This window comes from Tauraco erythrolophus, chromosome 1 (genome assembly GCF_009769465.1).
Source record: "Tauraco erythrolophus isolate bTauEry1 chromosome 1, bTauEry1.pri, whole genome shotgun sequence".
Taxonomy (NCBI): Eukaryota; Metazoa; Chordata; class Aves; order Musophagiformes; family Musophagidae; genus Tauraco; species Tauraco erythrolophus.
Genome location: NC_141465.1, coordinates 43,960,316 through 43,983,548, shown reverse-complemented (window position 1 = coordinate 43,983,548; position 23,233 = coordinate 43,960,316). Strand labels below are relative to the sequence as shown.

General features: G+C 36.0%; 1 protein-coding gene across 1 annotated transcript in view; it reads left to right on the top strand.

Annotated features, from left to right (window-relative positions):
- The first annotated feature begins 300 nt into the window (after window positions 1-300).
- The window catches only part of IL1RAPL1 (interleukin 1 receptor accessory protein like 1), a 375,876-nt gene continuing 352,943 nt past the window's right edge, over window positions 301-23,233 (top strand). Inside the window, 2 exon segments of the mRNA XM_086615469.1 lie at window positions 301-316; window positions 1,278-1,557. Of these exon segments, the coding sequence (XP_086471595.1) occupies window positions 301-316; window positions 1,278-1,557 (296 nt within the window).

The window sequence follows — 23,233 nt, the reverse complement described above, 5'->3', positions numbered from 1 at the left end:
CTGCTTTATCTTGCATAGTAGCTTGAATTATCTGTTGAAGTCAGTATTCAACCAACTCTAGGGTAAGAGGCATTCGATGTCACTTTAGCTTTGCAAAAGTTTATTTTCTAAGCTGGCAAGCCGTCCAAGCTCTTTTAAAGTTAATAAACAGAAGTGGCAAATTCAAAGACTAAATACTTATATGAGTCATAGATACTCATTTTAAGATTAAATAAGTTGTCATTTGGATGTACTGATTGTTTTCTAATGACTGCATTGGGGGCCTGGTTAACTAGCTGAGACTGGACACTGAGTTTTTAAATGAATGAGCCTAATGGTGAATTTCCATGATAGAAATTTGTTAAGGAAAAAGATGAGCTTTTATTAAGGAAGCCGCTGTAGAAAGTATGTATTCTCTTTTTGTTGTTTTGGTATTCTTAACTAAAAATAACAGGGGAGAGGGAGGGAAGTTGGGTGTTTTTTATTGATGGAGTTTGGTTTTGTTGCTGGGGTTCAGAAAGTCAAACAAATCTAGTATTGCTTTCCAATGAATAGTTGTTGTGGGACAATATTGGTAGTGGCTGATATTATTCAACAGGTGAAGATTATGAACATTATTCTACAATTATTGCTAATCAGGACAGGAAAAAATAAAAACATTGATCATTTTAATTAATTTGTAATGTACTTCTAGAAAGTTAGAAATTCTAAGTAAGATCTGCTTAACTTTTTCTTGTATAATCCATTAAAAATGATGACAGTGATTTTCCTGGCATTATCTTTTTTGCACATTTGTTCTTATTGCCCTTATTTTTAAGACATTTTCTTCTCCTCCTTCAAATCTAACCCAAACTTTTATGCTTTTTGGTTCAGGACACAAATCATAGCCCTCATATCTTCTGAGATTGAATAATACCTTCTTTCATTTATTGATTGATGCAATTCACAGTTTATGACACCCTGTGTACCACATGGTACTCTGTGTTGCACTAATTTAACTCCAGTATTTTATAACTTATCACGTTGGAGTTCCACAAAGAAAAAGGAGCAATTGTTCAGTTATTTCAGAAATTACCAACGTTTAGCACAAAATCTCATAATAACTTGTTCTTCACAGACAAGTACATGATGTTAACCATGTGAAAATGCAGTTAATTTTTCAGGGATGAAAAGAGTACTGCTAGTCACTCAATGGACGTTTTCTCAAATGTGGTGCTTTCCCACAATAAAAGTTGCTGTATGAATAGTGCTCTCTGAAGCTATTGATAATCTCTTGTAATTTTCTCTTCTCTTTTTAGCTGATGGATGCACTGACTGGTCTGTGGATTACAAGAAATATCAAGTTCTAGTGGGAGAACCTGTTCGTATAAAATGTGCACTCTTTTATGGATATATTAGAGCTAATTACTCCCTAGCCCAAAGTGCTGGACTTAGTTTGATGTGGTACAAAAGCTCTGGACCCGGAGATTTTGAGGAACCTATAGCTTTTGATGGAACTAGAATGAGCAAAGAAGAAGACTCCATTTGGTTCCGACCGACAGTGGTACAAGACAGCGGGCTCTATGCATGTGTTATAAGGTACTGTATTTTAATATACTGCATTTTAATCAACCAGGTATGAAACATGGCTCTTAACTGTGAAACACTTCAGGGAAAGGAATATCAGGAGGAGAAGAAAAGGAACACACTCAGAAAACATTTTTCATTGGCACAAAAGTCTCACTATTAAGCAGAAATTATTATTGAATGTCTTGAACATTTAAAATTATTTTTTTTAATAAATTTAGGTCATTTATAGCAAAATCTAAAATTTGTAAGATGGATGAGACTTGACGCATAAGTCGTGTGTTCCTGCTTCTGATTCTGGTTTAACTCTTACAATCCCTATCCTAGAGTAAAGTTTCTTTTTCAGGTTCAGATTTAATTTTTTATGACTTTTATTAAGTGGCTTCATGTAATTCACTTTTTTACTGTAAAAAAATGTTATTTGACGTAAAATAGTTGCAACAAGGAAAATGAAAGGTGAAATTTTGCAGTTTTACAGACATAACGTCCTCTAGAATCACATCTGGCTTAACCTGATAATAGAGGCTGTGTGCCAGGTATCTTCCAAAGGTATTTAACCTGATGTACCAAGATTTATCACCATAACTTAGGCTAGATTCCTCTTCCTGCATTCTGAAACAGGTGTTCAGCTTCTTTCTGCACCTTTAAAATGGTTTGCACTGAGACAGTGTTTCCAGCCCTTTGCAGTCAAAAAGATCATCTAGGCACTTCGCTTTCATATCATCTCACAGTCTTATATTAAATTTTCACTAGATGTGAAATTACAGTTTGTACATGGAAAGTAAAAAGAAGAGTCACTACTAATTGTTGAAGTGTTTGAAACGATTGGTTATTGCAATTAGTTGAACAGGTAAAGCAATGTGCCTCTCTCTCTCTCTGTACCTATAAAAATGGTCTTGGTACTCGTGCACAATAGAAAGAGTCAAAAAGAAAGAGTAAGGTGACTGAGTGGCTAGAAAAGGAACACATGGTGAAGCTATTCCAATGTTGCAAAGAAAATAAGGAAACTATTTTACCAACACCTGGAGATGTTTAGTGTCTAACAGTTTTTTGGTTCTGTTTTTTGTTTTTTTTTGAGGGGGAGAACGGACAGGGAATGCTCTCTGAGTTGTGTGTAGTGAAGGAGATTTTTACCAAATTTTGTGGTTTTAAAAACATGTCTTCTATGAGCTCTTTACGTAACCTGTGAAACATTTTGTATCACATAATTTGTTCAATAGCATTTTCAACGTAGTTCTGATCATGTGATGAAAAACACAAAAAATCTACATGTTTAGCTACTTAAGGAGAATACTTAGTTATGTTGAAATTAATATTTTTTCAGATAAGTGTGTAACAGTAGCCACGAAAATGGCAACAGTTTTGTCAATTATTCCATAGTGCTATTTGAAATATTATAATTAAACACCTCTGCTTCGATAAAGAAAACCTTAAAATCTGATATTGCACTTCTCAGCAAATATAGATAAATGCTGAATTTAGACAATCAGACATACTTTAAAATGTGTTTATAACGTCAACCTGTATTCATGCTTTTTCTAAATGGATTTCTTTTTAATTTGCAGGTAGGTAAAGTCATGTTCTAATCTGTTTTAAACTACATACTGCTTTCTTAGCACATACTTAATTTCCAGTTTTCAGTGTTTATACATGTAGATCAATGATAGGCTTAAAAAAATACGGTTCTAATTAATTTGTGATCCTTAATACTCTTATGAACAATTACAAAGCCTTTCACTTTGAGGAGACCTACTAGAATAAGCAGATATTGCTTAAAGGGTCAGTACTAAGAAGTCTGTGCTTGTTGTTATATCAGTGTTTCAGGTTTAGATTTGTTGGATGGAACATCTCAAAGGTATGATCAAGATGGTTATTGGTGAAAGACACAATATTCTTTTCAGAATCAGAGGAATATAAGGTTTTGCACGTGTTTTGTGCTTACAGTCAAAGGTTACTTTCCAATAGTTTTGAAGGCTCATTTAGAATCAAGTTTAAAACTTAATATTTAATATTCCTGATATAGACATGTATTTGATATTTTAATCTGAAATAAATACAATTACTCATCAATAGAATGATTCCCTTTTTTTCCCTTGTTCCTTCAGATTTTTACACTATGAAGGGGTTATCTGACAAAAAGAAATAAAAGAGACTAAACTGATGCCTCCTGTCAAATTTCTGTATTCTGTCTGTATTTCCAAAGTCATTGCTACAGCAACATCTAGAAGAATCTCTCACATCAGTTAACTGTCTGCTGCTCCTTACTGCTCTCATCACTGAAATCAGAATATTCGCTGTTGCTTTATGCTTGGATACTAGTAGAATATATCAAAGAATGGAGAAGGATTATTAAACAAGAACTGTAATTTCTTTCCATGAACAAAGTGATGGGAAGTGATGTAGGAGTTTTTCTCACAGATTTGAAGTTTTTCTTTCTAAAGTCTGAAGAAACAAATGGAGGCCTTCAGAATTATGTTATAAGCTATTTTGGTTTAGAAGACCCAGTTAAGAAGCTTAGTTAAGAGACTTAAAATTACCTAGTAGCAAATTTATGTACAATAACTTGAGTAAGAGAGCCAGGAGAAGAGATGTACTTGTGAGGTAATGAGGGCAGGCAGTAAAGGGAAAAAGTGCAAAAGCAGAACTGTGCTTTGAATAAATAGCTCTGCCTAGTTTTTAATTCAAACTTACTTGAGAGAGTGGAACAGTCCAGTATTTATTATTTTCTTTGCTCAGAAACTCCTTTCTTCACAGTTCTGTGCCTTTCCTACCTGTGCTAACAGTAAGGAAGAAAATCCTATCTATTCCAGGGGATGTGTAGAGAACAATATGCTGGAAAAGGTTGTATGGCAATAACTGAACAATATTTAAAGGGTAGTTAGTGGACCAAGCTAATTTCTACAATGACTACATTACAGTAGAAACATGGGGTTTCATTGAGTAGAAATGTTTGTATTTTCAGTGAAATTAACCTAAGGATAGTAGTGAAGATTGGCTCTTTTTCCTTCAGAAGCAAAGAAATGACCTTCATCCTTATATACTACTCTTCACAATGCTCTCACCTTTAATTTCTTTTCCCTGGTTTTCTTCCTATGGGAAGCTGATTGACATAAAGGAATTGAGAAAATCAAGACTTGAGTTTTATTATCAAGGCACTGCTGCACACCCATAGCTGGAGGAGAAGAGACAGACAGCTAGAAATAGCTTACAGCTTACTATGGTGAATATAAGGACTATGAGACGATTTGCAGAAAACGTATAGGCTTATATCCTGCTTTCAAGGAAGAAAATAATGTAGTTTGGTTCAGGTACAGCATTGTACCATTCTGCTGCATCTTTTGTGTACTGCAGTTTTAAGGAAGCAGAAGATATAAAATATTAAGTCCTTCAGTGGATGTCACATCACATGGTTGCTTGTTGTTTATCTTACTATGGGCAGTAAATATAACTAGATAACCTGCACAAAGAGTTGATGTATATACTCAACTTCAGCTCCCAGAAATTATGTGTGTATAACACTAAGTACTAAGTAGTTTCTGTCAAACTTTCTGCTTCCTTTAATGTTGAAAAAAAGCTGAAATACTGTTCCCGTCAAACTGACATTTCCTTCTTGTTTTCATCTTTTCCTTCCCTGCCTGGAAACCTCTATTACATCAGCTCAGGTCAATGCATCCCAAGAGAAAGACTGGACTGGGATTTATGCTGAAGAGCTACAATGGCTTGTATTGCAAGAGACAAAATAGGTTTTTATGATACATTCAGCCAGAGTTTTGCATTGGTATGTCAGTTAAATAGTGTTTAGAAATCATCTTTATCACCTTATATGTGTCTGTAGCAATTCACACATCTTTCTGAATCTAAATATGCTCTTACTAGTGGCTTTGATATTTTTAAACTCGTGTTTTAAAGTGAAGTTGCTTTTACATTTATAACTAGAAATTCTCAATTTAGAGCTAGAGCTAATGTATTTTCCTTTGCGGAAATCAGTTTGGATGTGTAACATCTTCCTTAGTCCTCCATTTGTCCTTAATAATGATGGTGGTAGTAACCCATTTACTTTTCTGTAGTTGAGTCTTTGTATGGACTTATATGTTTGGATGTTTATGAATGCTAATTGCTTTGGTAAGCTGAAATATTTAGTGGAGATAAAAGCATACAAGTAACCAGGTCTTGCTCAGAAACATGAGAGTGGCTCTAAAGTAAGCGTAAGATCCAGACAAAAATATGTAACAATAAAAGTGTGAACAATGCTTTATAAAATACAGTACAGATGAAAAACCTCTCCAACTTTGACACATTTAAAATAAATTCATTAGGTACTTATCAGCCATAAAAATACTGCCTATAGTTCATCCGTGATACTCAGCTTTGAAGTTTCAAATTCAGGTCTGACTACCAAGTTCAAACTGGGAAAAACAGCAACTCTGGAAGTGGTTCAAATCTATTTGCAGCCACAGTCAGAAACAAACCTGAGCATCTGCTTGAGAATCTAATCTGTTTCTATTAGTCACAGGCAATCTAGCATTTTAGACACTGCTAAAGATTGAAATACAGTGAAGTATACAGAATTTTCTGGTTTTACTAAGAAAGAGGGAAAGGAAGAGAGGAAGGAAGGAAGGAAGGAGAAGGAAAAGAAGGAAAGAAAAAGGAAGGAAGGAAGAAAGGAAGGAAGGAAGGGAGTCAGATTATTGTCCAGTCCTGTATTTAGCATCATTACTCTTGCAATGGCCTTGCACATCTGAACAGGCTGCCCAGAGAGGTTGTGGAGTCTCCTTCTCTGGAGATGTTCAAAACCCGCCTGGACGCATTCTTGTGTGATCTGATCGAGGTGGCCCTGCTCCGGCAGGGGGATTGGACTAGATGATCCTTTGAGGTCCCTTCCAATCCCTAACATTCTGTGAAGGTAGAGGCTTCAAATAGCGCAGTGTTTCTAACTCATTTTTAAAGGTGGGCTTTAATCTTTGCTGTTTAGCTGTATTTTGAATATCTCTACTGAGCTTCACAGCAGTTGTATTTTTTAGTTTTATATTTACACATAGATATACATATGCATCCACACATATAGATATTATGTTGCTGAATCACGTAACTTCCCTGCCATATAGTACAGTCAGTATATAATTTTTTATTTAAGACAAAAATAAAATAAAATAAAATAGTATTAGAGATATTTCAAATGAAAGAACATTAATTTTCTATACAAAATTTTCAACTAAAACTGCTCAAATTATCTTTGAAAAGCATCATAGTGTAGAATATACTTTTTTTTTCCCCTAGGCAGGATTGGAAACTGAGATTGCTGTGAATTTATGAAAAATAGCCCTTTATTTCCATCATGTGAAAATTCATATTAATTTCATATAGCATAGATTTCATCTGTTAGGTAGGATGTATTCCTGTGCTGATCATCTTCAAATACAAAAATAGAGATTTTGTGTAGTTTAACAGATCTAGTTTTGACAGATTGTGTCAATTCTAGCTTAACCAAAGCAACTATTTAACTATTTGTTTATGTACAGCTAGTTACAGCAATTGCAGTTATATGAATGATGCATTTATATCAGCACATAGTTATTTCGTGAAATAAACATGAGATAATAAATATGAAGTTTAAAATAACAATATATGCAATTTATTTTTAGAGAAAATACCCTTAGTCTTTTGGGGTTTTTTTTTGTTTTTAAAGAGCCTATGGAGACTAACTATCCCCCGCAGTAACTTGTTAAATTACTAGTGTTCATTCAGATATTATGAAGTCTTGTTCTATTCATTTTAAGAATATCTATTTATATATATATTACTCTGCTGGTTCATAAAAGTCATACATGGCACGTAGTCATAGCATTTATGCATGCAATTGTTTAATGTGTTATCAGAAATGTTGAATACAGAATATATAAAGAAATCTTTGCTTTAGTGAAGGAAATGGTGAGAAAAAAGAAATAAAATTAATTTTTCATAAACCTTGTACAAGCAGCTTTTCTTCATTATCTTGAATAATGTAAAATATGTTTACAAATGGGAATTTGGATAGATTTAAACTTGATATGAGGAAGAAATTCTTCACTCTGAGGGTGGTGAAGCACTGGAACAGGTTACCCAGAGAAACTGTGGATGCCCCATCCCTGGAAGTGTTCAAGACCGGGTTGGATGAGGCTTTGAGCAACCTGATCTAGTGACAGGTGTCCCTGCCCATGGCAGGGGGGTTGGAACTAGATGATCTTTAAGGTCCCTTCCAGCCCAAACCATTCTATGATTCTGTGAACTACCAATTCATGATACCAACCATTTTTAAAATTTGTTTTACTATAAGAGGGGCTTTTAGCCTTGACATATATACTTCTACATATTTTTATTTCTTCATACCATTTTTATCAATGATTATCTTAAGAAATGATTAAGTGTTCAGATAACAACTAGATGTTAAATCTGAATGAAAATCAAAAACATCAAAAAAGAGGACATATCTGAAAATTAGCCTTACAACAGTTTATCTTACACTTTCAAAAACATGGTGTTCTCTCGATCTGCATGGCATCCCTGATTACATTTAATTGTGTTAGTAACAAAGAAATCTGACAATGAATGAGAGAAATAAGCTTTCTTAAAGGAAGACCAAATGTGCGAGCAATACACAGAAATAGCTCTCAGAAGAGCCTGCTATTTTATTAATTCCTCTAAGTAAGTATCATCACAGTGGTAAAGTAATTAACAGAAAAAGAGCACTAGGAACAGATTTAAAATTACTCCAAAGTAGTCTGGAATGCACATTTGCAAGTTTTCATTATTTGTTTTTCTTAGGATGCTTTTTAGTGAAACCCAGAGGTCCTGATTTAGAATATTGGCCCACACAAAGAAAGTAGTTTTATAAGCTTTTAGCAAAAAGAAAACTGAGGGAGTGGAAAAGGAAGAACAGAGGGAAAAAAAAAAAGAATGGAAATGTCTGTGTCATTCGAGTTATTTAAATGTTTCAGACACCTTTACAGGTCTTTGTACAGAAGTTAGCAACTCTGACAGCTTCTTGAAGTCGTGTGCAAGTTCAGGAGAACATTTATTGCACACAGGAGGTGGACTTTCCTTTGTCCCTTCCTTCGTGTTGATTTGGTTTGTAGAGAGCAGGGGAGGCGGTTGACTTTGCCTTCATTATTCCTACACTGCATTTGTAAGCTAGACTGAGTTTTTTCCAAGGTCTTTTTCTGCTGTGAAAGTGTTTGGTAACCATGACCAGGCTACCAGACAAGGAATCTGTCTCTCATGGTGATCAAGGTTTGAAACATCTCCTTTTAAAATGTAAGCTTGGTAGACTAGCCAGACATCTGTGAAATTTTTCATTGCAACTTATGGATGCCTTGGTGAGTAGAAAAAGCCTTTAGGCTAACATTAGGAATTTATACAGGTTGGGTTGCTGGAGCTTACTTTAAGTGTCCTCTACAGATGGAAAAAAGCAGTTACTAGTTCCTAGTAATAAATGGGATCTAGGATTTTCTTGAAGTTGATGCTTGTTGAAAGTCAGGTGATTGAAATCTATGCATTCTCCATTCCCCTTGTCCTTCTGACACGGCAGGAGGTTAGCTGTCTGATATTAGCATTTTTATTGTACAAGATAAACGCCTTTCACCTGCTTTAGGAAGAAACAAATGCCTAATACTGAAAATAAACAGGTAAGGGCAGGGTACTATTTCTCACTGGGTAAGTTGATATGAGCTATGTGTAATGCTAAATTGCAGCATGTGTTTGCTATTTGCTTGGCTCAGTGAGAACTTGACACTGAAAAACAGACAAGCAAGCAAGCATGATGGTGAGTAGATAAAGGAGCAATATGATCTTTAAAGCCAGTAGAGTTATGATGTTAAGTGAAGAGTCTTCATGGACTAGGTGTAAGCAAGTCTGAGAAATAAAAGAGTCCAGAGAATTGTTTTACATAAAACTTCATTAAAGGATATCTTAATTTATACGGAGGGGAAAATAAGTAGTACCTGTACTTATACAAAATAGAGAAAGATGTTGATATTGGGAAAGAAAAAACTGGTGTATATGGCTGAGCAGAAAGCATTGTTAATATCCCATTTTAACAGCTCTGGACTTAAAGGAATGGCATAGACAATGCTTGAGGAGAGAATTATTTGAAGAAAAGTTTTCTATATCATACCAAGTTTATTTTACTGCTAATTCTTGTTGTGGAGATATTTGCTGAAATATAGCAATGTAACAAGTAGCTTAGTCTGACTTTTGCTTCCACTGTTTTATTAGGGGTTGGTTTGTTTGTTTTTCCCTAAGAGTACTTTTAGCAAACCATTTTCACTTGTCTTTTGGTTGTCAAGGTTCTCTGACCAAAAAAGGTAACACTTTAGATCTTATTTCCATATAATAGTAAAAAATTACTGTGATGTTTGTTTTTGCACCTGTAACTTAAGAGGGAAAAGTCCTAACATATATTCAGGTTGCATTAATATGCATTGTTTGTAGTAAGAAAAACAGTTTCTCTTTTGTTAAAGATTAGGCAGTATTTTGTCCATTTTCCTGCTAACTAACTACTACTTCTGTCTTAGAAAAGGACCAAAAGCCATGTAACCGTATGGAAGAAGTGGCCTATCAGCTATCCTTTTAGCAAATGTGGGAGAGGGAGAAAATATAGATAAAGCTAATTCCATATAATATATACTGAAGTCAAGAGTAGATAATTTTCTTCCAGACACTAAAGAAAATAGAAGACAAAGGCAAAGAACTAAAATGACTTGCATATAATATTTTAAAAACAATGGCTTATTTTTTTTCTTTGTCTCCAAAGTTTGTTTATAGATTTATTTTTTCATTGTTTCCTCTAACGGAGTTCAAAACAACCAAGTTGTGTAGCTGGTAATAATATGGGCCTCCTACCTTGTATTTGATCATTTAAGTTTTTTCTTAACATCTTATTTCAAAATGTATTTCGAATGTCTGTTCTGCAAATGCTTACCTCTGTGCATATAAACAGCCTGCAGGCGTCAAATTCCTTTTAAACATCTAGATGTTAAATAGCTGCATGTGAATTTTTTCCTTCTCTAATTCCAATTGTTCTCAGGCCCAATTTAGCTGATGTCAAAATATAGCTAAGGCTTGATTCAGTTGCGCAGGGGTAGGTGTCTAATACTGTTTTAGAGGCACTAGGAACATATCCAAGATACTTGCAAGCGAATGACATGTATGGCACTGGATCTGGAGGAGGCTGAATGCGGGATACATTTAGGCAAGCCGCATGCCACTACGCACCCACTCTTAGGTAAATAAAATGAGCTTTATGTGGCTTTTCAGCTAAACCATTTGCTAAGCTCCATCAGCCAGACTGACAGCTACAGTAGGAGTTTAGACATAGCACACAGGTATATGAATGTAAGTAGATCACAGAACTGAAATGTCTTAAACTGAATCCAAACTAAATTAACTTAATTTGTGTATTCATACCACATACATTGAAATGCACTGGCTGATGTGAAATTTAAGGGACATATCTCTGTACTCAGTGCTATGTCATGAGACTGACATTTTAAAATATTAAACTTATTTGAAGAGTCTATAAGAATGTAATGTGATTGAATTAATTTATAATCTAAATTCTTTTGAAATGCAAATCTAAAATAGTGGTTGAGGCTCCCAAAATTCATCAAACTGACTTAAAAGCCATGAGTTCAACAAACAAGACTCTTTCTTAGTAATTAGATTAACTTCCAAGTTTTCTGCACAAACAAATATTACAGTTTTAGAAATTTAGAAAAGAGAAAGAAAAGGAGCAGCTGAGACTCTTTAGTCAGACTCCAAGAAGCATCAAATATTAGATGATGCTTCACTTATGGTGAAGTCTTGCATGACTTTTTCAGAAGGGATGAATCTGAAAAGGAGGTGTGTGCCATAACCCAGAACGGTTATAAGTACAGTAGAGAGACTGAAGAGAACCTGCCTAGTGACCAATTTCTGGTGCCACTACGATAGAAACGAATAAAGATCGGAAGAAGGTACTATGTTTTCAGGATGTCTTTGAAACAATTCACTCAACCCTTGCTTCCCACAGCAATTGGACTATTTCTCCCAAATCAAGACTGATCTAAAGCAGTCCTAGCAGTATTCAGATGTTCTTTCATGGTCATTTTTGTAATCCTTGCTTCCATCTCCTCTCTTTTCATGAATCAGAGAAAGACACCCAATATTAATGAAAATGAAAAAGAGGCTATGTGGTCCTCAGCATACAGAAAATTGGAAAGGTGGAGGCCTCTACCCCTCTTTCTTTTCTCTTCTCTTCAAGTTTCTCCTCTATCTTGATAAAACCAGAAAAAAATTTCTGTGACTTCCTCTTTGTTTGATATAGGAAGAAAGAAGAAACATCTTTGTTGGAAGTCTTCAGGCTGGGGCTTTGTTCTTTATCAAGGAGGTGTTCATGTGTGCTATAGAAAATTCAGTAGACGTTAGAGGACGGCGTGGTGATAAAAATTCAAAGAGAGAAAAAAGTTTGGGTTTTGTCTTTTTTCTTTCATTTCTTACCTATGAGGAGAAATATTTCAAGAAAATTTAGATGCAAATCAAGTGGGCATTTGGAAACTTGTTATAGTCAAAAGAAAATAATAGAAGGGGAAAACAGTGGTAAAAGTATCAATGAAAAATAAGTAGAGTTTAGTCAAATAAAATTATCTTTTGATTTACGTTTTCCAGTATGTCTAACAGATTCTTTTTTTTTTGGCAGTCCAGTAAGTAATTTTACTGAAATTCTGACTCTTAGACAAAAGCACTATTAAGACATTTTCATGTGTGGTGTGTTTTGACTTTTTTTGTCTGTTTTTGGTGTTTGGTTTTTTTTTTGTGCTTTTTTAAAGAACTTTTAAGGGTGATATCATTGTTCAAGAGAAAATCTTGAATGCAATAAATTATATAAAAAAAAAAATCCAAGAACTGGAGAAAGCTTATAAGATATCTTTCAGCTCATATATATGGCTCCAAACTTCTCTGTGTGATCTTGTTTTGTTTTTTTTTGTGGGGTAAAAAGTAACTGATTGTGATTAGCAAGACATATGAAGGCAAATTAATCAGCTATGCTACATGATTGAAATGCAAAGTTTTAAATGTAAGAAGACCAAATAAATAAATAATAATGATAAAGGGAACAATTGAGAGATTAAAAAACTGTTTTGAACAGTTTCACCGGTTTTGAACATCAAAAATTTTGTACCTGTCCTTTTGGAAGAAAAATAGTGTCTCTCATCAAAAAGAAGGAACAGCATGAGTTGCAGGGACAGGAGAAGGATACACAAGTGAAGAAGAAATTGAAGAATAAATGTTTTAACCTATAGAATCTTGAAGGCAAGGTATCAGTATTCTCCTGTTGGAAATCCTTGTTCTGACCTAGTTTTGCTTTGCTTGTTTTTTCAGTCTTTAAAGTCTTAAAGAAATAAAGAAATCCCTCTGTTTCTCTAATCATGTCTCTAAACAATTTTTGAGTGCATTATATTGATAAAGTCTGTGAAAGGGTTTCTTACATAGAATTGTTTTAAACAGTGATGGCTATTAAGATGCATTATCCCTGTTTTTAGGAGTATTTTCCAATAGTCACAGAAGGATTTGTCAAGATTTACTAATCTGAAAGTCTACTAATAAAAATAGAAACCTGAGAATAGATGATAAGGCAAGTCTCTGTTATATACACATTTAAAAAATAAATATATATATATTAAATAAATATTGCTATGTATTATAATAATATATATAATTATAAACTACTACTACTGGAAAGAATATGCATCATTATTCTGCCAAAAATGACATTTAACATTTATGTGGGACTTTTTGTTTCTTATTCAAAATGTAAATTAGATACTGCCCATCTCACTGAGATGGCATGGTTAATTATTAACACTCTTGTTGAAGAAAAATTAAGATCCAGACCCTGAAGATAGTAAATATCTTGAAAAAAAATTAATGTATTTCCTTGGACTGAAAAAGGAGGAGATTTGCATTGAATTTTTTAAAAAAAATATTTTGGTTAATAATAATTTGTTTTAGTAGCATCCATTCTCAAATGTTCATGTCCATTAAAGTGTGTGTGAATGTTTGGCCCAAACAGTTCATGATCTCATCATGAGATAGCTGATAGCTGGTGAATATGGAGGGAACTGGAGGACAAAAGCAACAGATACTCATTCATGCTGCCTGCATGTTAATGAGATATTGCCTTGGAAATGTGAGGTGTGAGGAGAAGTAAGTTACATATTGAGTCTGGCAATGTCAAATAGCAGGTTTTTCATAGGAGTGCTGCTGCACATGAATCAATATTCTAATGAGAAGAGGGTAGAGTACCTGGAGAAGTCAGGTGAGAGCTCAAAGTGACTTCAGGTTTGATACGCTAGAAGAAATAAAATGAGACCTTGTAACACTTAAATCATTTGTATCCAGAGAGTGTTTACCTTTCTTGTTCTATTATGAAAAAGTCAGAGCTCACATGTAAGCATAAGATAAATAAAGATCCATGTTTGCGATGACAATATTTCATAATGAATTATTTCATCAGATCCAGTGGTGACTGTGGAATGACTAAAGAGTAACTCTTTGTAGCAAATATATCCAGACTTGATGGTAGTCTGAAATCAGTGAATAGATAATTTCTTTTTTTTATGTCTTCCAGACATAAAGCTTAGCAATTCCAGACAAGCAGACTTAGCAATTAGAATGATTTTTAACACTGAAAATAATATTGTGCAGATATTCCCACTACAGAGGAAAGCTAATGACATTTGCATACTTGGTGCTTGCTTAGTGCTACTGTCTGTCAAAGTAACAGCCTGGTGCTGCTAATTTCAAAGATGATGAGACTGACCCAACAGATTTTGAGGTATTTAATCACGGAGACTGAGAAGATGATCAAAGGTCAATATTGTCTCTATAATCTAAATTCAACCTTCTTATGCAGGAGATATTATGATAAGTCTTTGAGTGCTAAATTTTTAATTTTTAGAAAATTAATTAAGATTGGACAGTGCAGAGGGCTTCTGTTTTCACTTATTGCAAAAGTGAGTGTGTGCGTGTAAATACAAACACTGATACTCACACACATGTATATCCATGATTGCACACCAGCATACGCATACATATATATGTATATATGTGCATAGTGAACCAAGAAAGAGACTTAAAGGCAAGAAACGATGGTCTGAATACAGTTGATTAGGACGTGGCTTGGAAACTGGATTTAATTTTTGTCTGTCTCAGACTTCTTATGTGAATATGGCCAAGTCATTAGAATGACTTTGGCCTGTCTCTTTTTGGGGTTGCACTGGCTACTCTTTTTTCAGGCTGTGCTGAAAAGAACCCCTGTAAGGCATTATTTCTTTAATATAATGATAATAATAGCTATGCAAATTATATTTTTTAGTCAGTAGAAAATCTTTATAATATGACCTTTCTGTGATTTTAGCATTTATTTTTTCAGCCTTGCATGCTAAATCTTGACATAAACTTTTTAAAATACATGGCAACATATAAGGAGATAAGGCGGCTTTTTTAGTTTAGCTATTTCATCTGGATTCATTTGCATATGAATATCTATTGTCTGAAAGTGTAAAAGATTCCAAAGTTTCATATGTAATGAGATTATATAACAAAATTTAGAGGATTGTATGTAAAAATAAATGAACATTTTAAAAAGTAGTCTAAAAAAGAAATTTAAAATGATTGTTTTTTGCCTGATACATTAAATTGCTGTATGATAGCCTTGAAGAACAGAAAATGCTCTTTATATACTAACTTTTCAGTTATTTACAGTATGTAGTGAAAAGAACAAATAATGAACAGTTATGGGTTGTTTTTTCTCCCTCCTTTCAAACAAGCCTTTCCACTTGAAAACACAAGGTGAACTGGATAGATTTAGCAGCAAGGAATAATCAACTACACAATCAGCTTTGTTTCTGTGTTGTTCTTGAGTTTTTAAGATTGAGTTGGCTGGATCCTAAGAGCAGAGAATGCAGTTTAAAGTTCGTCACCTTCAACTGTGGGTTACTAAAGTGACAGAGAGATTGCTCAAATGAGCACAAGTACTAATGCCTTTTAAGTGACATTTTCATGACATGTTTTTGTGGCACTTATTCCACTCCCCCACCCCCACCCCCCACCCCTGAAATATCTGTCTACTTTTTCTGGACATTACAGTTAAACAGCTTGGTTCAGCATTTGGTTCCAAGCGTAGTTCTGCCTCAATGTTCATTCTAACTCTATTGTGTTTTTGTAAAGCTTTATGACAATATGAAAACTAAAGGGAATTCTTCTTTCCAGTGTATGGCACCTAGCTTCAGGCCAAGACCAGGCGGGTTGTGGATTTTTATATGCTCGAGTCCAACATACAAGACATCAGCACTGTATCTCTTGGTCTCACTGTGTGTTGTAGCACCCAAAATGTGTCCTGAATAACAGATAGGACAGTATTTCAATAAAGGCTTGTGGAGAACTGCAGGGAGAAGTGTTGGTAGTTGTAAAATGTTAGGAAAGATACAAACGAATTTTCCTCTATAGGCAGGTCAGCTTCAGCTGGGACTTGAGGGAGAAGACAGAGGGATGATCCAGGGAGGGAAAGTGTGCTATTGGTATCAACAGTTGGAAAGAAGAGGAGTTTGAAGATTTCTTTGGCACTTCAGGAGAAATCTTTTCAATGCTTAAAGGCAAAATTTAAGAAACTACAGGTTTCACCTGCGCATAGGAGCTGCCATTTACCCCATTTCCAGTTCTTCTTACTTCATCTTACTTCATTTACTGATGCTTTTCTTGATCCAGCAAGAACTATTTCTCTCCCCTACAATTTCTAGGAAAGGTGCTTCTGCATTTTTCCTGCCTTAATAACTGGAACTCTTCTCCTTCATGCATAGGTTTAAATATGCATATATGTATGTTATTTGAAGATGAATACATATATATATAATATACATGTGTGCATATGTATATGCAGGTAATAATAGGATTAATGACTTTGAGGCCCAGGTTCACAGCTACTCTCAATCTAGGTGCAATGAACAGTATTCTTACATGCTACAAGTAGCAGTCAGTAACTCCCAGCTGTGGTTTGTTATTAAATGAAGAGCACATAGTCAAATATACCCTCACAGTTGTGTCTTTACAGATAATAGGTAAACGACAGTCACAGGCAGTTTCTGCATGCGTGACTTATCTGCTAAAATAACTGTGGCTCATTGTATCTCCAATATTGTTTAAAGTACGACTATTAATATGGTACTTTACTGCCAAAAGTTGAATCACGCGCATTCAAAGTTGCCTTCGTTATTAATGTTACGTACTAAAAGTAGCTTTGCTAACAACATCTTTGCTTCTGGCTACAGTTTTCTTGTATTGTTTTTCCGTTTGTGGATTGTTGGCAAAAGACAAGGTCTTATAAAAATTAAATCTATTTCAGAATAATAATAACTATTCAGACAAATGAAAAATAAAACCCAAAATCTTGCCTTTTTATGGAAATGTGCTTCCAGATAACCTTTTCACTCAGTGCTAGGGGAAAGAAGGATAAGGTGCCTAGGCTTACTGGCTTTGTGTCTGTTCAGCACCTAACAGAGCAGATCCTCAGTCTCAGCAAACCCCAGGTCTTTCTATTGGAATGCAGGCAAGGGATGTGTGAGATGCAGTGTGCTGCAGTATGTTGCTGCATAACACTAATAGTGAAGCGTAAAAATCAAAAGATGAGGCTTCTAAACAAACATCTTTACTCAATTCACTACAGGAGCACTGGTTATGCAATATTCCAAGATTGACAGGCACTAGTTTTTGCCACTGCTTCCAGCTGAGCTGAATAAGAGTATCTTGAGAATGTGTACTTAAAGCCTTTTTTTTTTTTTCTGCAGCCTTAGTTTAACTCTATCTGCTGTTCTGGCTTCAAGGCACCTGAATCTCATTTACTTTAGGAGCAATTCTTTCCTCAGTAAGTAAGGAGTTATGCTATTACCAAAGTGCAGAAAATGCAAGTACTTTTCAATAGAAAATTGTTCCCTCCCAAAGTGTCTGAGTTTTGACTGAGATTCTGACTTCTTAGTCCCTGGAAATTGGCTGCTAACTCCAGTGGGACCTGGATTTGTAGTTACCAACTTGTGTTAAAAGCTGCAGAACTGTTTAAAAAATACGAAAATATTCATTCTGTCTGTCATCACTAATGTGTTTTCTTTTGAAGTATAATTCAGGTGTTGCTGATAATGTCTTTGTTAAACACAAAGAGTCTTAACTTGAATGTAGGGGTACTCAGTTAAGCAGCTGGATCTCAGGAATTGAGTCTATGTAAGTTACACATGAGTAAGCTAAGATTTTTTTCAGCTGCTCATGCAGTCATTCCAAGTACATGTCATTTAATGGTCACTTTCACTCAGTCAAGGTTCATTTGAGAGGAGTTAATTTAAGAATAGAAAATTTCAGTTAACTCTACAGTGAAAACAACTAGCTCTTTATGAATTGTTTGGCTCAAGTTTCCAGGACAGGGCAGAAAAAGGAAAAATAATTTCCCTGGGAGATTGCAGTCAAATGTTTTAGTTTGAAAGGTGAAAGGTTAATGAAAAACTTGGATAGTGCAGTGATAAAACTATATAAGAGCTTATAGGGAAATTAAATCCTTTGTATTCAGTGCAGGATATGCAGTAAGTAAAATCGGGATCTGCATACTGAGTGGTAAAATAGAAAGAAAGATGAGATCAGAGCACATTTACTGGTGATTGTAGATCCATTGTACATCCAGAGTACCAAATAAGATGAGGAAGTGGCTGAGTGGAGGAAAGACTGAGGGAAAAAAAAATGTGCTCATGCTATTTAAAGATAACATTGTAATAGAGGCACACAGGGTGGCAGGATTAAGGAAATTTTAATTACTGAGTTCCTTTACAACTGATTTTTTTACTTCACACTTTTTGTTCATGCATTTTAAATCTACAGATTGCATGGTACTAGAATTGTATGGTTTTAGTGTTAATGGAGTGTGTATACCTTGTTAAAATTAATATGTCATCTCCAACTCTTCTGTCCTATGAATTTTACCTCAGGCTCTATAGCACTGTAGGTAGAAAAATTATTAGCAAATTTTGTATAGATTTAATGTTATACAAAATTATATTGAGTACTTGTCCTTTTTAAAAACTTTTTTAAGATGGTAATGAGATTTAGTAGCGACACATGCAGCTTTTCCATTTCTTGGTTTTATCATTCTCTTAGGCCACCAGATAGGAATAAGCAGGGCAAGTGTTGCAGAGCAGACACAGTCGAGGCCAGCGGTGACACTGAGGGTGCGTTTGATCTCCCCGGTGCAGAGCACTGACTGCTATATGGTGAAATACCCTCTCCCCAAAGGGTTTCCTTCACAATAGCATTGCTTTTGGATTTGGAAAGTGACAGTCCTTTTCCTGCTGACAGCAATGTTACATTGATCCATTCATCACCTGAAATTAGAAAAAGAATGTCCTTGGATAAGTGTGAGATCTGCTGAACTCTTACAATACACTGACAGTAAATGCTCCGTTCGTGCTTATTGAAATTGCTGATTTTTACATGTGGGTCTCAAGTGCTGAAGAAAAAACAGCATGTAGACTCCTTTATGGGCCCCAGGAACACCATCTCAAGCTGGAGACTGTTCATTATTCAAGGACTGTTATATTAGAACAGTTGTCTGGCCTGAAATATTGTCCTTGCTTTTGAAAAACTGGTCAGTTTTTCCACTATGAATAGTTTTCCTTATCAGAGCAGATTACTTTTTATGTTTTGGGGGAAAGTTTATTTATTTAGGGAGTCATTCTAAAACTGTACAGGTCTCAGTATTAGACTTTTTAGTCACAGGGAGTCTTCAACAGGGAATAAATGAAAACAAGGACTCTGATAACCTCTCATATTGTTCACCAGAGTGAAAATACCTCGTTGTTAATTAGAGCAATAAGCCAGCAGTGTATGTAATAATGTACAATTTCTTTAGAATGGTACTTTTAAGCTGTACTTTCCTATTTATGAGAAAAATCCTCCCACACATCTTCAAGCCTTGTGGGCGATCAGTGTATGAGGAAAATATTCAAGGATTACATTGTCCAAGCTCAGGAGCAGTGTATCCAAACAAAGAGGAAGTTGGGAAAAAAGACCAGGAGGCCCACATGGATGAACAAGGAGCTCCTGGACAAACTCAAGCACAAAAGGGAAGCCTACAGAGGGTGGAATCGCGGAGTGGTAGCCTTGGAGGAATACAGAGAAATTGTCCGAGCAGCCAGGGATTAGGTTAGGAAAGCCAAGGCCTTGATTGAATTCAATCTGGACAGGGATATCAAGGGCAAGAAGAAAGACTTCTATAGGCATGTTGGTGATAAAAGGAGGACTAGGGGAAAAGTGAATCTTCTCCAGAAGGAAACGGGAGACATGGTTACCTGGGATATGGAGAAATCCGAGGTACTCAATGACTTTTTTGCCCCAGTCTTCACTGGCAAGTACTGTAACGGCACTGTCTAAGTCACAGAAATACAGCCCACATTTTTAAAAAGGAAAAAAGGAAGATCCGGGGAAGTACAGGCCAGTCAGTCTCACCTCTGTGCCTGGCAAGATCAGGAAGCAGATCTTCCTGGCAACTATGCTAAGGCACATGCTAAAAAACAAGGTGACTTGTGACAGCCAACATGACTTCACTAAGGGCAAATCATGCCTGACAAATTTGGTGGCCTTTTACGATGGGGTTACAGTGTTGGTGGATAAGGGAAGTGCAACTGATGTCATCTACCTGGACTTGCGCAAAGCATTTGACATTGTCCTGCACAACATCCTTGCCTCTGAATTAGAGAGACATGGATTCAATAGACAGACCCCTTGGTGGATAAGGAATTGGCTGGATGGTCCCATTCAAAGTGTTGGGGTCAATGGCTCAATGTCCAAGGGGAGACCAGTGATGAGTGATGTTCCTCAGCGGTCAGTACTGTGGCCAGTGCTGTTTAACATCTTTGTTGGCAACATAGTGGGATCGAGTGGACCCTCAGCAAGTTTGCAGATGACACCAAGTTGTGTGGTGTTGTGGACACACTGCAGGGAAAGGATGCCATCCAGAGAGACCTTGACAGGCTGGAGAGGTGGGCCTGTGTGAACTTCATGAATTTCAACAAGGCCAAGTGCAAGGTCCTGCACATGGGTTAGGGCAATCCCAAGCACAAGTACAGGCTGGGCGGAAAAAGGATTGAGAGCAGCACAGAGGAGAAAGACTTGGGGATGTCGCTGGATGAGAAGTTCAGTTCTATCAGCTGGCAATGTGCACTTGCAGCCCAGAAAGCCAGCGGTATCCTGGGCTGCATCCAAAGAAGCGTGGCCAGCAGGTTGAGGGAGGTGATTCTGCCCCTCTACTCTGCTCTTGTGAGACCCCACCTGCAGTACCACATTCAACTCTGGGGCCCTCAGCACAGGAATGACATGGAGCTGTTGGAGCAAGTCCAGAGGAGGGCCACAGAGATTATCTGAGAGCTGGGGCACCTCTCTGAAGACAGGCTGAGAGTGTTGGGATTGTTCAGCCTGGAGAAAAGAAGGCTCCAGGGAGACCTTCTAGAAGCTTTCCAGTATCAAAAGGGGGCCTACAAGAAAGCTGGAGAGAGACTTTTTACAAGGGCATGTAGTGATAAGACAAGGGATAATGGCTTTAAACTGAAATAGGGTAGATTTCTATTAGATCTAAGGAAGAAATTCTTCCCTCTGAGGGTGGTGAGGCACTGGAATAGGTTGCCCAGAGAAGTTGTGGATGCCCCATCCCTGGAAGTGTTCAAGGCCAGACTTGATGAGGCTTTGAGCAACCTGGTCTAGTGGAAGGTGTCCCTGCCCATGGCAGGGGGGTTGGAACTAGATGATCTTTGAGGTCCCTTCCAACCCAAACCATTCTATGATTCTGTGATCCTATGATCCTATGAAAATGGACAAAGGCCAAATGAAATGAAATCAGCTAAAATAGAAGAGTTTGGGTGAGCTTTTTCTTCCTTTTTCTAGTATGTGCTGATATTCAAAATAATAAGGCGAATGATATTAATCTGTAAACACTGTTTCTGTGGACTTGATATAGTCTGAAAATTTGACTTGCATCAGCTGTCATGACAGTTACATTCTGTCAGTGAAAAAAGTAAAGATACAATTGCATGGACAAAATGATATGGGAAAAATATATTATGATCCAGATTTTTCTGAGGAATTCTTCCAGCCTTGAAAATCAGAGTCCCCCAGTCCCACTAGGGCAGAGCAAACACAGCTGGTTGCTGAATGAGTTAAGCTGTGCTAGACAGTGGGTCACTGCTGTGTCTCACACATAAGACTTGATATAACATGGTACAGCAGATGTTGTCTTATGTGGGATATAGGGGTGTCCAAGCATGTTTGTCTTTTCTCTAACATGGCAGGAGAGTGCAGTAGAAATGTAGATGAGGCTCTATAGCAGACTATGGCATAACATTCTTGCATGAAACAAAATAGCAAATATTGCATGAAAACCTTAACTTTGGGAAAATACAGCGAATCCTACTGTCAGTCCCTCTTCTCAAAGTCTCATTTAAACCGTGACTTCAAATGAGCAATCTACTTGTGTATCAGTGATTTGCTACCACTGAGATCATTGACATGCGATACTTACTTTGACCACCATGTTTTACTCTTTGGTGTTTAGAAAATGCATCAAAGAAATTTACTTTGAGTTATAGAATAACTGTTATAGACTCCCTTGTTTTAGCAGTGTGAAGACTACTAAAGACAGAGAAATGTTTTTGAGTGAACAGCTACATGACTAATAAAGTTTTGAACATTTTATATGCACTAATATCTAACTCTTTCTGATTTTTCAATAGTTCTATCTGGAAGAGATGCGTGGGCCCAATTTCTGTTTGTTGAAGCACTATATATATCTGATATGCAAATTTTGCAAATTACAATCAGAAACAATATATCTTTGTATTTGTGTAAATCTGAATCGCATTGTGGATGATATTTCTTTTAAAAGTATGAATAATCACTGTCAGTAGGACGATGGGTTTGATTTTCTGTCCCTAAAATAAGGAGAAAATCTTTAGTGTAAGAGGACCATCATCTGCTACTGAATAACTGTTACACAGCAATTGATAGAAATTCGTAAGGAAGTAATCTTCATACGTTTACAGTGATTTTGACGTTGCAATATAGTTAGCAATCACAATCAAATGGGGGTGATTTAGTCATCCTGTACTACACTTTCAGAATTATTGCAGTTTATTTTTCTATTCTCATTTTAAGTGCTTAAAGAGTCTATTTTTTTCAGTCATTTCAGCTTCATTGATTAGCAAATTACCACTTCAGTTAAAATAACTTTACGGGATTTGACATGCAGAGTGTGTTAAAAAGGTCTTTCCATGTTTATAGTATTTGAGATCCTGGGTAGGTCATGAACTTTACATGAATTAATGCATTTAGATAAGTGATGGAAGTGGAAATTATGCAAAAAAATCTACATCTTCAAAATGAACCAAAACTCCAAAGATCACAAAAAAAGCAAATATCATAATTCATATTGTTTATATTTACTGAGAATTCCTATGTTTACCACTATATCTCTATGATTTAGTACTAAATAGTCCCATGAGGAGCAGGGAGTTGGACTCAAGCCTTGTTGGTCCCTTCCAACTTGAGATATTCTATGATGTCTGTGGAATTTACTTCCTATAGCCTTGAAGAT